The sequence below is a fragment of the Henckelia pumila genome, chromosome 1 (genome assembly GCF_033568475.1).
Source record: "Henckelia pumila isolate YLH828 chromosome 1, ASM3356847v2, whole genome shotgun sequence".
Classification (NCBI taxonomy): Eukaryota; Viridiplantae; Streptophyta; class Magnoliopsida; order Lamiales; family Gesneriaceae; genus Henckelia; species Henckelia pumila.
Genome location: NC_133120.1, coordinates 115,165,474 through 115,183,703, shown reverse-complemented (window position 1 = coordinate 115,183,703; position 18,230 = coordinate 115,165,474). Strand labels below are relative to the sequence as shown.

Genomic DNA, 18,230 nt, shown 5'->3' with positions numbered 1-18,230 from the left:
CCTGCACCATTTAAATCTAGTGAGCCTAGAGGCTCAGCACGTTCTATCCTTATATAACAAAATGAAACCACACACAAGCACACATCATATAAAATACGTGAATATTAATTATACGTGCATGCTCTTAAAATATTATGAATATAAACATGAAATAAAACCATACTATTTAATCATCATGCTATAACATGTATCATCATAAATATCATAAATTAACTTATCAAATTTTCTTAGTTCTCAACAGGTCGTATCCATGTCGGTGGCATCATACTGAGCGATTGATCAATCTATAAACCAACGTACGCGGCGGTGGGATTTCCACCTCTGTGCTGCTACTTCACCAGCCCTCTCAGCTGGATCCATAAGCTCATCATACTTACACATCATTAGGAAGGTCACCGGGCCCAGGTATCCCGGCCTCCAACCACATCACTTTCCACCTTCACTTCAACTTCCATAAAAATATTTTTCATAACATGCTCTTAAACTTATCATGAAAATTCTTAATGATGCATGAACTTAAAATTTTCAATATTTCTTTATTTCATGAAAATTTGTCCGTAAATATATATTTAATTTATTTTCTTAAAAATAATACTTATATATCTAATAAAAATGCATGCATGAATTAAATATATATTTACGAACATTTATTTTTCCAAGGACTTGTTCGAGCTGCTGACCGCTAGACTTAAACTCCAAAATTCTTAGACTGGCCCAAAAACCCAAAAGCCCAACCTGACCTGGCCCATTAAGCTTCTTGGGCCCTCAAGCCCAAGAGAAACTAATGGGCTCACTTAAAATATACTTTAAGCCCATTAACTAATTAACTTAACATTTAATTAATAAAAGTATTATTTAACCATTAATTATAAACTAGACCGATAAAATTATTAAACCCGACTACACTTGGCCCAATAATTCTCATGGATCACACGGCCCATGACAAATTAGAGGGCTCACTTACATAATTTATTTAATCCCATTAAACTAGTCCAATTAATTAATTAATCAAGACCAAACCCATTAATTGTTAATTAATCTCTCATTTAATTAAAATAAAAACACCCGAGCCCAAATAATAAAAATCTAGACCCGGACTAAAATTATTTGACCCATCAATTTAGACCCGACCCGAACCCAAAACGAGCCCGGCCCATGAAACCCAAGGAAGGAAAACAGTACCTTTCCCCTTCACCATACCTCACGGCCATGACCCTTATCCCCTTTGCTACAGCCCAACTCCGGCCACCCCTGGCCGGAGCTCCGGCGCCTGGACCACCCCAGGATCCAGGTGCAACCCCAGCCTAGGGCCTGGCTCGAGCCAAGCCTTACATGGCTCGGCCAAGGCCCCTAAACTCCATGCAAGCTGCGCAGGCTCCTTTTCTGGACAGCCCATGATACATTGCATGTTCCGACCAGCTCCGGCCACCAACGGCCGGAGGTCCGACACCTGGACCACCCCAGGGTCCAAGTGTATCCCCCTGACCAGGCCTGACTCGAGCCAAGCCCATGCATGGCTCGGCCAAAGGCCCTAAACCCGACAGAAAATTCTGCACGCCTAGCTGCTGTCCCAGCCCCTTTTCCCTTGGTTCCAGCCCTTCCAGCCGTGAACCACCTAGCCAAAACCGACCCTTAGGAACCCCCTTAGACCCCTGAATGAGCAGCCAGCAGTTCGAACCCAAGACATGTCCAGAAATAGTGCAAAACCGAGCCATGAAGTGCAAAAACGTGAGGAACATGCATGAACTTTAATATTTTATTTTCTAGATCAAAACACATGCAATAACAGATCTTGTAAGCATAAAATATTTGTAATATGATTTAAATGGTGTTAAAGAATGGAAATCAAACGTGCCTTGATGAATATTTGATCAAAGTGTTGATACCGACGCGTATTCGGTTACCGGACGACGAACGACGAACAAAACTTGATAAAACTCCAAAGGTTGGTTATGGTGGTCTAGAAATCTGATGAGGAGCGTGGGGATGGGGAAGAGAAGAGGTGGAGGAGGCGGCTAGGTGAATTACCGTAGGTTTTATTTTTTTAAAGGGGTAGGATTAGGTTAAATCTTTAATAAAACATGGTTAAGATATTAAGATATTATTGAATACAATAAAATAAAGTTAAAACTCTTAAATACCAGATAATTAAATCTGATTTTTAACTTAAATCCCGAAATATAATTTTGGGAATTTTTAAATATTAATAAAAGTCAATAAAATGACTTATTTTGGCCAAAAACAAATTCTTAAATTAATATATAATTAAATACTAAAATTCTCTTGACACAATACTTTAAAATAATATTTTAAGGCTAAAAAAACTCATAAAATATTTTTGGCTAAATATTTTGGCATCTCGTCCGTCCACGGTCCCGCCTACGCGATCAAAAAGTAAACTTTCTCAAATAAATTCATAAATCACATCATACCTATTTAAATGCCGAACAAACATTTAAAACATGCTAATAAATCATATAATTCACATAATAACATATAAAATTAATTTAACACATTTTCACATTATTTTAAAATTATTAAATCCCCTAGTTATGCATGCGGATTTACGTGCCGAATTTCTGGGCGTTACACATATTGTTTAATGTATGGGTTCGGAATTTGGAGTAACATGGACAAAACTTGATCCACTATTGAGATTATTATATGTTGTTCGAGTTCTTCAAATGAATTATATGATATTGTTAATATTTTTTCGAGCCTTGTTAAGTGACATTGGTTGCTGCACACATTGGATAAATGAAGCTTGGTTGCGGTGGGTAGAAGCAACAATGGTTAGTGTTTGTGAATACATAAATGTTGGGGGGCCATGGTTCGTGGGTGATCTTGGGGATCACACGTTGACACGGTCAATTAGGGTCGAGTTCAACCTATTTCAAATAAATTATCATAATTTGTTGTGTTTTGTTTACTGGGAACCCAATGATCATTTAAGCCCATAATTTTTTCTTGAGATGTAATATGTATCGCTGATTGATAAAAATATTAGCATAAAACTAAGAACCGTGAAGTTCATGTATTTTTATGAAACTATTGTGTCCCAACCAATTTTACATCCTTAAATTTTACATTAAAAGTGCCGTACCACATATCGGACAAACTGCAATGTGCAATCAATGAATGTGATACTAAAAAAAAATAAAAAATCTCGAGTAATTAAATATGGATACAAGTAGTTATTAAGTTGGACCAGGAGTAATAACTGATGTTACATTTATAAATCTAATGGTTTTTTTGTTTAAATTTCTCGTGGGATAAAATATGAAGGTAATGTTTGTAAATTCTATCCAATACATTGGACCAAAAGTAAACACTGAATATTTGACTTTGATTTACTTCCGGTTAAGGGTTTCCTCCATTGTGAGGGCAATCAACTGAGTGAGCTGATCTAAAGTCATATTGGTCATATTTCCTGCTCCGCGCTGTCGACTTGATATATCTACGTCTTATCTCAGAATTTCCCACAGACGGCGTCAATTGATAATGCTCAATAATGTGATCTCTTGGCCGAGCTAACGTATCTAGTCCGACCTGATGAGAATCTGCAACCAACAACAAGAGTGTTAAGAGAGGTCGAAAGTTGTTTTCATGTATCTCCTCCAACGCTCAAGTCAGATACTAGAATAACAGAATATAGTGAGTGATGTGTGTGCACTTGATGATGTTGGTATCCTTAATAATGAAATTGAACCTCATATTTATAGGAGAAACCTCCGGATTCGGTGTCGTCCTTCCTTAATTAGAATCTGTGAATATTGGGATTGCAATCACGTGAATCTCGGCTAAGATCTTGCCCAAATCTTCCTATTTCGCTTGGCTGACCTAATGTATTAGCCGAGCTTACACCATATCCGACCTGTCAAATAGGCCGACCTGCCGACCTGATATGTGTGGCGAGGGAGCTTTGACGACATGCCGAACTAACATCTTAGCCGACCTATCATCTGGCCGACCGGAGAATAATGGCGAGAAAGCTTTGCGGACCTGTCGACCTAACATCTTATCCGACCTGCCATCTCGCGGATCTGAGAATAAAGGCGAGAGAGCTTTGCCGACCAGCCGACCTAACATCTTAGCCGACCTGTCATCTGGCCGACTTGAGGGAGCTTCACCGACCTGTCGACCTAACATCTTAGCCGATCTGCCATCTGGCTGACCCGAGAATAATGGCAAGGTAGCTGTGCCGACTTGCCGACCTAACCATTTGGATAAAGATCATCGATGTGATGAGCTGATCTCCTCCGGGATATCATGAAGGATAAAACATTGATGAATTGTTCATTATTACTTTATACAATATGCTTGACTCACGTTATACAAAGTATTGATATCATTCATTATTATCTTATCTAAGTATATTAATTTATTATTCTTTTATTATGCGTCATTCATCTCATCAATGAGTCAATTCGTGTTTAAAGTTTTGAAAAAGAAATACAAAAGTTCACTTAATCCCCGGTTACTCATTCAGATATAAGGGTGATTCTATGCTACAACAGATGAAATACACTCCTTTTGTATTTTTTTTTTTAGATGTTCGCGCGAACATCACGCTGAAAAAAATCATTAGGACCCCACTTGTAATTTTTTTTTTGTCATTTAACGTGAAAAAAATCATGTGGAGCCTGCCTGACGAATGTATATTTATGGGAAGGGTCGTTCTGCTCCATTTTTGAAGTGAAAAATGACATTTTTGGCATAAAAATAATTTTTTTTCTATAGTCGAGTTGACTAAGATATTTATCTCAATGTGAGACGGACACAAAAAAGTTTGTGTTGATTTGGAATATCGATTCAAAATTTCAAGCCAATTTCTAACATGTCTCACAACATGCCGATGATGTGTAACTCATTTGACATTAAGATCTCAAATATAAGACAAAGTCTTGAATTCGAAACCCGATTGTAACAACCCCTCTCCTACTAAAAAAAAAGGAGCTTGTGCCTCAACGTGACATCAAATTCATTTGTGGGAACATAAATTTTTTGCTTCCTAAGGAAATTAATATTCATTAACTACAAGCCGCATAAATTGATGCTTCCCTTAACTTGCTAATAATTTTGCGACTTTTTGCGTGGATCATAATGCAACTTGTACCGAAACACGAATTATATATCTTCCAATTATCGTTTCGAATATTTCACAATTTATTTTACTCAAATTTTGAAACTTTAATTTGAAACAATTTACGTGGTAATCTATAGACAGGACAGAAGAAAAAAGTATTAAAAACATTAATAATTAAGTCCGACACCACCCTAAAAACTGTTAATTGCGCCTATTTATTTTTCTTATTACCAATTAAGGTGAGATTTGAATTTTACTCATTTTCATCGTATAATTTATATATTCTAAATTCTATCCCATCTTACGAAATTTTTTTTTATGTCAAATTAATTTTAATTCCTTTCAAAAACAAACAAAAAACAAAAAAAATCACTATATTATAAACGCAAAAAAAAATATATGGAAAAAATTTAAAAAGAAAAAAGAAAGGGCATGCCATATTAGGAAGAATTAGGGTGAAAGACTTTGCCGCATGACTCACATATAGGACCTTCAACTAATGGAGACATTAAATCAACTTAAAGTGATGGAGATGGCCGTTTATTTGTTGTTATCTAAGAGTTTCGGATATTGCTATTTTACGAGAAATTAAATTAAGTTTCATTTTTAAAGAATACTTGTAATTTGGGGATCTTTTTAAAAGAGCAACACAAATTTTATTAAGTGTATAAATAATTTTCATATAGTTTTTGACAAAGACGCATCGGTATCACATTGGTCATGTAAATTTGTCTCTTTGTAATTTTAAAATTTTTTATCGTCAAATTTCAGTTCTAGTTATATATATATATATATATATATATATATATATAGTTTCTTTCAAGTGCCCACCTATCATGTCTACTATCATGCCTACCAATGATGTGTCACTATTCTATTGGACCATATCTTTATCACATCCAATAGAATAGTGTCACATCATTGGTGGGCATGGTAGTGGGCATGATAGGTGGGCACTTGAAAGAAACTCTATATATATATATATATATATATATATATATATATTATATGACAATTCTAGTCTTTTTTTTTTTTTTTCTCGTGGTCCTGATGTGATATCGATGTGGTTTTGCTGTAGTGCTAATCTATGTAATGTAACATTAACACTCCTAATAAAAAAATAAGAATTATTTTCGAAAATCGAAATATACAACAATAAAATTGAAATTTTATAATAATAATAATAACCAAAATCTCAGAGAAACACACACATATGATTAAAATTGCAATTTTTCAAGTTTAATATTGGCATGTATATCACTTTTATATACAAAATACAATCAAGACTATGTGCCCAATGTCACTAACAAAGTGTCCGAGTTGATGCATTAAATAAACGCTTAACTAATCATCAAAATTTCGATTTTCCTTATCAACGATTTGTTTTTTAAGCTAGCTTTTCTAATGCCCATGCGTTCATTCTAATTGGGTAAATAATCAGGTTACCTCAAAGTATGACCACATGATCCATTCATACTTATTTTTTGTTTCTTGTTATGTTGTTTAACATGAATATTCTGCTCATTATACACTAAAGATTTCTTAATATATTCCAATTTCAACTATTTTGATTCATTCATTTGAGCTCACGATAGTTCAAAATAAAATAAAATAAAATAAAAATTTGTGCTCGATCGGGTCGAGCTCGAATGACATATTAATATATCCGGGTGGACTGACTTGAAAATTCACGCAATAGATCTATCAATTGGATTAGAAATGATATTCTTTATAAGCTTCACATAAAATTTCAACAATTAAAGAATTTATTCATTAATGCGTATATATGAGCATCGAAGTATCGATGTGATTGGGTGTTTTCGAGATGTTTTAAGTTGGGCCATATGAAGAAAATGACTGGGCTATATGAAGTAGGCCCAATAGGAAAATCATTGTGTTGTGAAGACCTACAATTGAAGATAAAACTCGGCCATTGTTTGGTTCCGTTTAGGGTTTTACTTCGTTATGATCAATTCTATTTCATTGGGTCCATTTGAGAAGATTTTGTTTTTTGTTTTTTTGTTTTTTCCTTTTTTTTTTTCCTGATTTACTGAAAATTACTTTTTTTGGAGAGAAAAATTAAATAAGTACTTAACTGGAAGTTTAAAATATTTTTGATGAAGAGCAGAAACACATATTTTTGTGTGGAAAAAATGGATTAAAGATAGTTTGAATATTAGTGAGTGATATCTTATTTTATATGAATGCTATTTTGTAACATTAAATTAAAAAAATAAATGTTTAATGACCGAAATTTTGAGAGCTAAATCATATTAAACAAAAATACTCTTATGGATTAATTTCGTTAGACGAATTTCATATTCAGCCACCCATGAAAAATTATCATTTTTTATCTAAAAAATATTATTTTTTATTGCAAATATAAACTTGATTGACCCGTCTTACATATAAAATATATGAGAGTGTCTCACAAGTTCCATATTCAATCATATTTAAATTTTTTTCCCGTCAGATATAATATAAATTATTTTCGTGTGCGTGAAATATTAATGTATATAAAGAAGAAGAAGAAGAAGAAGAAAGAAACATATTATACATGCATATATAGTTGATAAGTACGAATCTTATAGTCTTTTTGGTACTCTATTTTGTCACATTCGTGCTTATCTGATATTTTTTGTTCGAGGAAAATCATAAGAAGCGAAGATGGAAATTTTTGAAATTTAATGCACAAACCCTGTGCATTTTATGGAGGAAGGTCCGTGCATTTCGAGCAACAGAAATATTCACTCTAGTTTAATGCACGGACCCCATGCATATTTTGGAGGAACCTTCGTGCATACGTTTCATCAAAGATTTTGAGGCAGAGAGCACCCGGAAGGAGGTCCGTGCACTCTTATTTTCAGAAATTGTAAAATGCACGGAGGTATATACGGAGGTAGTACAAAGTTTGTGCATGTCACGGATTTGGAAAAAAATATATGTCGCAGAATTTGAAAATTTCGGGACTCTTTTATTTTGGACAATATTGATTATTGATTGAGGACTAAAATAGAGCTTTTAAAAGGAGGAATATAAAAGAAAATATGGTGGTTGAAGTCACTTTTACAATCAAATAATTAAACAAAATTTGGCAAACTCAACGAATCAGTCGTGGAGCGTTCAAAAAAATTAAAATAAAAACAAAACTCCGTCTCAATTTTCGTACAAGATGTGAGATTCACGTAAAATTTCTACATCCCAAAAGTAAAATTTCGATAAAATATTTATTTTTTTCGAAACTATTGAACCAAAACTAGCTACTTAGCCTACTCCCCGGCTCCCCCCGTGACACACAAAACAAAACCTATATTTGTACCAATGCCTTCTTTTTGACCAAATAATTTATGCATTATTCATTATTGCAATTAGGCCAACCCTGGAAATTAATATTAAAAAAAAGGTTTGGTTGGATTCTTGCACGATATTATAATGCTCAAGATAAAAATTGGATCTAACGATATTATATCATTGTTATGTTTGTGGGTTTAGCACGATCTCCAAGTGTTAATAGTAGCAAGTCGATTTGTAGAGATATATATCAGAAGTATCAATAGATTAGGTTCGTCGTACTGACTCGTCCCATCTTATAAAATAAGTGAGTTGGGTCGACAATTTATCAACTCATCTAAAAGGTGGATCGGTCCGTCAAAACCCGTCAAATTACATGTAAACCCATCAAATTGACCCACTCTGTCGTCTAAAATAGATTAATTGGACAGTTGATTGGTGTTTTTCCAACTCGTCTAAAAAGTGAGCCGTCCCCTCCCGCCTAAAGGTTGCGATGGGTTGTGAGCTGGTCCGTCCCGCTAACCTATTTTGATACCTCTTCATCTAATTAACCAAAAAAAATTAGAAATTCAAGCCATTGAAGGAGCTGCTCAAGGGTACAAACTAAAGTTTGTAAAATATTTTAGAATTCATGACGCTTTTTTAGGATTTATAGTTAGAGGTGTGAATGAACTAAGTTTGTTTCGTTGACTTACCTCATCTAATTACGACGGATTGTAAGTCAATCTATCTTAGCCAACCAAATTACACATAAGCCTGCATGATAACTATTAATCTTACTCCACTTAAAATAGGTAATAAGGCGACCCTTCCCATTAACTTGTTTGACACCTCCATTTACCTCCATTTATAGATGTTTTGATCAATCATGGAAATTAGTTCTAAAAATAATTTACCTAAAATATGTTGCTAAATAAACGAATAAACGCCTGCTCTCAATTTGTCAACTGATTAAACTAATCAACAAGATTTCAAAACCCTTTGTGAAGATAGGAAGATTTCCCCACTTCTTAAAAAAAATAATTAAATTAAAAATTTCTCTAATTGTCCCTTTCAAGAAAGACTTGGCAACATACGACGTCGTGGTTGGAAATTCCATTCCAAGGCTAGGCCCCAACAAATTGCTAAGGGACTATTTCTCCTCAATCAACGGCCGTTCAAGGACTTTGATTACTTGACTATGTATACTAACATATTTCCATATACTTCGAAACGACAAGATTTTACTTACCAAACGACGAAAATTAACGGTCAATTAAACTATATAACACGAAATATAGCGTCGTAAAATGGAGTCGATGATTTTATTCTTCGTATTTCTCTAAAATAATCTTTCTATTTTTCATGTTTGTGATGTAAAATTGAGTTCTACCTTTCTTATCTACAAATATATATATATATTTTTTGGTTTCCAAAAGTAATAAATAACATTGGAAACTCTTATCCAAAAGAAAAAAAAGAAAAGAATAATAATGATATTTTTTCACCTTCTACTTCATTAAAAAATTTGGACACATATATGGTGGTCACATGGGCTTCAATTATTAGAAAATTCCAAATGCCCCACAGATTCATTGAAATTAGTTGTGTAGAAAAGAGCTGGCACCTCAACCTGCAACACAAAATTCAATGACCATTTTTATGTGGCAAATTAATAATTGATCATCCACAGCTCATCGTATTTAATTTTAAAACCAAAGTTTTTAAAAAAGAAAATTGGTGTCCATTTAATTGGACTTGATTGAATATGGTTAATAATCACCACCAACAATATTTGAGTAAATTCGAACGAGGACTTCATTCAAGGGTGGATATATCGTATTCGTGAGATGGATTGATATGATCTATATGCATAACATTTTTTTATAGTTCGAGTAGAAAAAATGTTTGTCTCACAAAATTAATCCATAAAAACTGTGACAAGAGTTTTTTGTGTTCATTCAATATATTACTTAATGATTCTTCCAAAATAAAATATAACAATAATAATAATAATAATAATATTTGGGTACAAAAACAAATAATGTTTTAACATATCCCGGCTTGGGCTATATTATATTCCAGTTTTTACATTTTCTTTTATTTTATTAATATATTCTTATTAACTAAGTTTTGGAAAAACGTATAACTATTTTTTAAATGAATTAAATCAAGATAAAATAAAAAGTTTATATGTAATCTGTGTTTCAGTTTCTAATAATTTACTTAATTTATGTGAAAAAACAAATAAGTTTATATATTTGGAAGGCAAAATAGTAAGTATATGTATATTTTTTTGAAAAATCTAATCATATATATTCTCCATTCATTGTGTTGAATAACACGCTTAGGTAATATCATTTCCACGAGAAAATTTATGCTGGCAGATCAGTACTACCCGCTCTACCAAATCCAACGGCCCCGAACCCTTTTGCACATCACATGATATGATGTGCAAAAACCCCGGACCCTTGGATTGTCCTTCGGACACTGCCCCCGAAGGGCAGCATAGACAAGCCCCATTTCCACAACACCGTCCCCCGTGGAAGCTTTGGTATTTCCATTTTCACTATTGACTTTGAGATTACATCGTATCAAATATATATATATATATATATATATATATATATATATATATATATATATATAATTTTATGTATACGTATAATTTTTTTTAAAAATAAAATAATTAATTATTGCAAATAAAGAAATAGAAATATGGTATGTGACAGCGAAGGGTATCTCAGCAACCAATGCAAACCATTCACAATATTCTCTCCCCAACTGTTTCCTTTTGTTCCTTTTTCATTCTTTCATACTCTCTCCACTGTCATAATGCTCTTCGAGTTGGCCTGGTCTCTATCAAACACATTTCATGTTTATTAATTATTGTGAATTTCTTCATCTCATCGTATGGTCGAAACTCGAGTACGACTATTTTTTCGTTTTATCAAAAATTATAATTCATGATTCATTTTGAATATCTACTTTAACTCAATGCATGTGTTGCTCAACCATGCATCCCTTTGTTTTATTTACTATCAAGCTGTCGGCTCCAAATTGGCCTATTGAAGTCTATTCAATCGTCGTGATTGATTCTAGTGTGGATAATATACTTCTAGTGGAGAAGAACTCATTGTAGAATACAAATTCTTGTGTCTACATTTTATATATATATATATATGATCCGTGGAAAAAAAATTAGTTAGCATATGGAAAAAAATATAGCCATATCTGATATCAATATATATATATTTTATATTATGAATACCCATCGTTAACATTTTTATGAGTACCGACTAATGTCATATTCATCGATTAAATGTATATGACATTACCTCAATAATAATTTAACACACGCACGATTGACAAAAAATGTGTGATATCGAACAACATATGTTAGTTGAGAGTATGCACTCGTTATTCATAACTAACAAAAAAGATCCATTTTCTTGCATTGAGAGAAATGGACAATTCACATCTATAGACACGCACGATCACTCAAATAGACCTACCACCAAAAAACAAGAAAAGAAAAGGAAAACGAGAGAATAAAACAAAACCCCAAAAAAAATGAAAAAAAAGGAAAAAAAAAAAGAAAGAAAAAAAAGAGAAGAAATAACACGAGCTTAGCTTCATCTCACAAAATTAAACCGTGAGACGGTCTCATTAAAATTTGTGTATGTAAATCTATATGTGTGTACATTAATACGTACATATATATGTGTATGAGTGTATCTGAAAAATATTAATATACATGCATGCGTGCACGCGCGCACATAGTTTATTTTCTCGCAACAAATGTTAGATACAATATGGCTTCCAATGAAGCCGATTTAGCAACTGAGTGAAGCTGAAATTAATGAAAACCTCGAGCTCAAGGTATGGTTATGCGATGAAAAGAAATATGTCATATAGCATATATGTTTATATAGATATATATTTATTATGATTAAAAAATATGTTGAAAAAAAAAAACTCCAGACGTGAGATCAAGTATTGCCCTTTTTAATTTCAGTCTCCAAAGAATAATAAAATAAATAATAATAATAATAATAATAATAATAATAATAATAAAGAAAAAAAGATGCCAACTCATTGCTTAACCCAAACCTCATAAGCCCAGACTTGGTTGTCCCCAATTTACTGCAATGTTGGTTTCATTCTTCTTGTAGCAAAGCAAACACCCCACCACCATTTTCCTCCGCTCAGAATGGCCGACGGGGACGCCGCCGCGGCAGATGGCGGACCCACCTCCACGCCCCTCCGCCTAGTGCGGGACATCGTTGGGATCTCAGCTGCTGGTTTCTCCGGGTTTTTTAAGAAAGACTGTACCGACCTGTCTCGAAGAGTCTCACTGTTGGCCCATTTTCTTGAAGAAATCGGGGATTCTGACAAGAAAGTTGAAGAAAATGCTGAATTGGGCTTCTCTGATCTAACCGTTGCCCTTCAGGCTGCGAGAAGTCTAGTTTCTGCTGCTAACAACTTTGACAGTTCCCAGATTTCTGCGGTAATTTAACAAGTCAATTCTGTACAATTTTCCCCTTTCTGCATAGGGTTATTGTTGCTGAATGATTTTTTACATGTTTCCTGAGTTTGGTACTTTGATTGGTTTGAAAGATGCGAGTTTTGCTTTAAAAGTACATTAAGTCACAATACGATTAGATTCACCGCGGATCCACCCCATTGAAACTGGCTCGTTCTATGATCTGATCTGAAGGTTTGAAACTGTTGACCGTTCAATCAGTACATACAGTGTGGCAACGATGTCTGTAGAGCACATGTAATTAGGTTTGCAAAAAATTATAATTAGTCAATTGAATATAAAATTGTATCTTTTTCTACTGATTTGATTTGATTTGATTTGAGGTGTCTCTGTGCTTATGTATTTGTGCCTTGGGAGATAACTATCTTTTTTAATGAAGCATTGTCATAAAATGGTTGTTGGGAGCATATGTAATATGCATTGAATTCTCTTCTCGTGCTTTTTTTTTTAAAAAAAATATTTTAAACCGGTGTCTCAATCAGTAGATCAAGAGACAAGCAATCATCTTTATAGCCATTATTTGCCATAGATATCTATCGTAAAATTTGTATATGCTTATCGCTTTTTGAGCTACAATTGTTTGTTTGATTTATATCTCATAATTTCGAGTGCCAGCTGATAGTTTCTTGTCTTTATAAAACGTTGATGCCTGTCCTGAAATCTGTTTTCCTGTGGTTCAAGGATGGAGCAATGAAGAAAATCTCCTTTCAATTTCAATGTGTGACATGGACATTAGAGAAAGGGCTGGCTAACTTACCTTATGGTGATTTTGATATATCTGAAGAAGTATATGAACAGGTTGGTTGCGACTTTTGAGCATAATTATGTGGCGTTTGAATTGTTTGGTAATTTGACATGATCTACTTGCCAGGTTGAATTAGTGAAGGCACAGTTGAGACGAGCCACGGAAAGATATGGTGGACCTCTTAACTCGAACTTACTATGCAGGGCCTTTTCTCATCCATTGGACAAGGATATCAATCCTTTCCAGTCGAGTAACAGGCTTAGCAGAAGTCTACATATAGAAAATATCGGCATTATCAATCATGAAGTTGACATGAACATGGTCGAAGGCAACTTGGAAAGCCACGATTTGGATGATGTTGTTTACGAAAAAGAAAGTTTGAGGACCTCGTTGACATCATCTGAGGTTAATATCTTGAAGGATTCGGGTAGTAGGACTGTCGAAAGGTCAACCTGCAAAAGTGTAGAGGAGAACAAGAAACCAGATTCTCCTGTGATTCCTGAAGATTTCCTTTGCCCCATATCTCTTGAACTTATGAGGGATCCAGTAATTGTTGCAACCGGGCAGGTGAGATTCACATTGATAAGATATGAGTACAGTTGGCCTTTCTTACTTAGCAACTTAAAAAAAAAAACAAGACGGCATATTGTGGCATAGGGTAAGAAAATCTAACGGGTAATGCTTCTAATCTAGTTACATAACGTCTTTGCAGACCTATGAGAGATCTTACATACAGAGATGGATCGATTGTGGCAACACTACGTGCCCAAAAACACAGCAGAAGCTCCAGCATCACACTCTAACTCCAAATTACGTTTTGAGAAGTTTGATATCCCAGTGGTGCTTGAAACATAATATAGAGCAGCCAACAGGTCTAATAAATGGGAAAATAAGAAAGAGTGATGGATCTCTTCGTGATGTTACTGGTGACTTTGCAGCAGTTGAAGCACTTGTTCGTAAGCTCACAAGCAGATCGCTTCAGGAACGCAGAGCTGCAGTAGCTGAAATCCGATCACTATCCAAAAGAAGTACAGACAACAGAATCTTGCTTGCAGAAGCCGGGGCAATTCCAATTCTTGTTAGTATGTTGACATCTGAGGATAGTGAAATTCAAGAAAATGCGGTTACTTCTGTGCTTAATCTTTCCATATTCGACAATAACAAAGGACTCATCATGCTTGCCAATGCGATTCCTTCTATTGTTCTAGTCCTCAGAGCTGGAAGTATGGAAGCAAAAGAGAATGCAGCAGCAACCCTTTTCAGCTTGTCGCTTGCCGATGAAAACAAAATTATTATTGGTGCATCGGGGGCAATACAAGCTTTGGTCGATTTGCTTCAGAACGGAAGCTCGAGAGGGAAGAAAGATGCTGCAACGGCATTATTCAATCTGTGTATCTATCAAGGAAACAAGGGAAGGGCTGTTAGAGCTGGGATTATCACTGCGTTGTTAAAAATGCTCACGGATTCGAGCAGTTTAATGGTTGATGAATCTCTGACAATTCTTTCAGTTCTAGCCAACCATCACGAGGCAAAAGTGGCCATTGTTAAAGCTAGTACCATACCCATCTTAATCGATCTTTTACGGACAGGTTTACCTCGTAACAAGGAAAATGCAGCCGCCATTTTACTTTCCTTGTGCAAAAGGGACAACGAAAATCTCAGTTGTTTAAGCAGACTTGGTGCTGTAATACCGCTCTCAGAGCTTGCCAAAAACGGCACAGAAAGAGCTAAAAGGAAGGCTGCGTCGTTGTTGGAGCACCTTCGCAAATCGCAACAGCTTTGACAGGTTCATTATCCTAAAGGACTCACTATTTGTTTGTTCCTTGGATGATCATCTGACATTTACTTTTACACGGGTTTTAGGGTGTGTGAAAAGATGAAAGATTGAGACATGAGAAATCAAGAAATTCTCATGTCAGCATATATTTTTACCTTACTCTCGAGTGTGGCAAGAATTTGTTTGACTGATTTGTTTTGTAATTCTTTCATGACCAAGAAGATTGATTATGTCTTTTGACACTCTGTTAAATAACAGAGAATCAGAGGGATCTAAGGAGCTACGATGGTATGAACATTTGATGTAATAAAATTTGATTCTTTCGTTTACGCCAACTGTTAGATATTCAAGGTTTTATCACAAGCATACATCGTTATGGTTCTGTTCACTCTACATCCACTTTCCTAGTCTCCTTTCCTGCCATAAGTAAGTCCTTATTACCACTTGAAATTCATTTCGACTCACTAAACGATCCTGTGGACCGCCTTCTGTTCTAGGCTTTGTAGGTTTGTAAGAAATTGGCAAAATAACTTGTATTGCTATTGAAGTATGCACTGGTTTCTGGACAACCGAGTGTTTTATATATGCTAACTATTTGGCTCGACAGTGATGGCCAAACAGAGACATCAAACCGCCAGAAAGGCGATTACTCCACCACTAGCTTCAGCTGAGCCTTTTCACATTTTTTTTGTCAAGGCCTTTTCACATATTTGTTACGTTGTTTCTCAGAATTTTAATAATAATTGAGATGAACTTTTTGTCTGACATACTGAAAAATTTCTACTTTCTGAATTTGGAATCGTTTGTTCGATAAATAATTTTATGTACACTTTTTTCTAAAATTATTTTGCATTTAATATTTTTTTTCTAAATATTATTTCTGATTTATTGTCTTATTTTCATTGTTTTTACTTTATATATGCGTTCCCACGTTCAAGTGTTGACGGCAGTTGAGAGGTCTTCGGTAAATCCTGGATCATTAATTAGACGATGAGTCGATGATCCAAAGTATTAAAGACTTTACACAAATATTATAAAAACTTTGAAGACATTACACAAATATGTACTCAAAGTTTGCAAAAAGCCACAGCAGTGCTTTGAACACAATTTTCTTGTAGAAATTATCCTTCATTCAATGCGAGATCGTCCCACAAGTTGATCGTAATTGTTTTTGTGGGGACCTCGGATGCTAATCTTATCTTAAGGGGCAAATTAACATTTAATCATAAAAGAATCACACTTGAACGAATAAAATCAAAGACTGATTTTTTTTTTAAAAAAAATTCTGCTCACACACGGACCTAGGTCCGGACCCCTGCACGGAACAGGACACGGGGTCCGTGCCTGCTCTGGATAAGGGTCCGTGCCTATGCAGAAAATGAAATTCAAAGGAGTTGCGGAACAGAGGACACACGGACCCTTACACGGAGGCTTACACGGGGTCCGTGCCTCCTTTTCTCAAAACATTTTGGGACAGAGTCCATCCGGACCCTTGCCATGGCATGCACGAGGTCCGTGCCCTGTGCATAAAATTCAGTCTTTTTACGCTATCAAGTCTGAAAAATGATATAATCTATCATATAAGCTTTTCAACATGATTTTACATAATTGACATGTATTTAAACATCAATCTACAAATCTGTAGTACATGAATCAATACTCAACAACAACATATACAAAAATGCTTGTTGTTCTAACATGATTACCAAATCATAAAATACATGTTATCTACTTAAAAACCCGAGTCTCCACTTCTAATCTTTCAATCTCGTGCTATCCAAGCCAAGTCTAACTTGCTTATGCCCCAACCTGATGCAATGCACACATACAAACAAAGCAACAGCCGGATAACTCCGGTGAGAATAAATCTCAGTATGAACGACATGCATATACATCATTTAAGCCTATAAACTCATTCAAAACTTGAATGTCATAAAATAACATGCTAGCATTTATAACCGCATATTCTAAACCATAGAAATATCTAGGTTAATGCATAAATGCAATGCATGTGTCAAGGAATAGACTATCAAATCTGATATCAATAAATCGTAGCTCTGGGATCCCGGGGAAATAAAATCTTTAACCAACCACCGACTCTCCCACTCGAGGTGGTGTTAAATATCTCAATTCCCCTGATTTTGGTGCAACTATAGTGAGTCTTCTAGCTCTGAAAATAAATCTATATTCCGTGCCATGAGTCATCTGACTCTGGAAGTAAATCTACATTCCATGTCACTCAACTACAGTTCTCCAAACGTCATCTGCACTTTAGACCTTTCAACTCTCTGTGCTTTTCAGGTTGGAGTTCAAGATGAATGCAACATAATCTGGATGCATCAAATCATACATAAGCTAAAACAACATCTTGAACACATCAATCATATAATCATATGATCATATAATCACTCAAGGATACCGACAAATCTGTAAGCATCACATAGAATACGTAAAACATGTTCAATACAGAACATAAATAAATCAAAGAAGACAAGTAAACATTTACATAAATATTCTGAAAATTCAAGAAGATAGCTATCTTGAATAATCTCTCCTATTTATGTAAACATAAACAATAACATATATTAAACATGCATGTATGTGATTTTAGGCAACTCGATAATCAGAAACAATCTCGAGTTATTCTGCCCATCTTATTAATGTATATTCATACCTTTCCTTCTGAATCTGAAAAGCTCCAATTCTGGACAAATAACATCAAAAAACTTCCATCACAATCTGTTCAAATCAGTACAATCATTCAAGGCAAACTAGCTTCACACCTTCTTCAGTCTTTCTCGGTTCA

General features: G+C 34.7%; 1 protein-coding gene across 1 annotated transcript; it reads left to right on the top strand.

The window, feature by feature from the left end:
- The first annotated feature begins 12,479 nt into the window (after positions 1-12,479).
- On the top strand, positions 12,480-15,753 carry LOC140884099 (U-box domain-containing protein 11-like). Its single transcript, XM_073290769.1, has 4 exons — positions 12,480-12,866; positions 13,584-13,700; positions 13,774-14,214; positions 14,360-15,753. Exons 1-4 carry the CDS (start codon positions 12,570-12,572, stop codon positions 15,428-15,430), a joined length of 1,926 nt encoding a protein of 641 aa, XP_073146870.1. The 5' UTR covers positions 12,480-12,569; the 3' UTR covers positions 15,431-15,753.
- Positions 15,754-18,230: the final 2,477 nt, after the last annotated feature.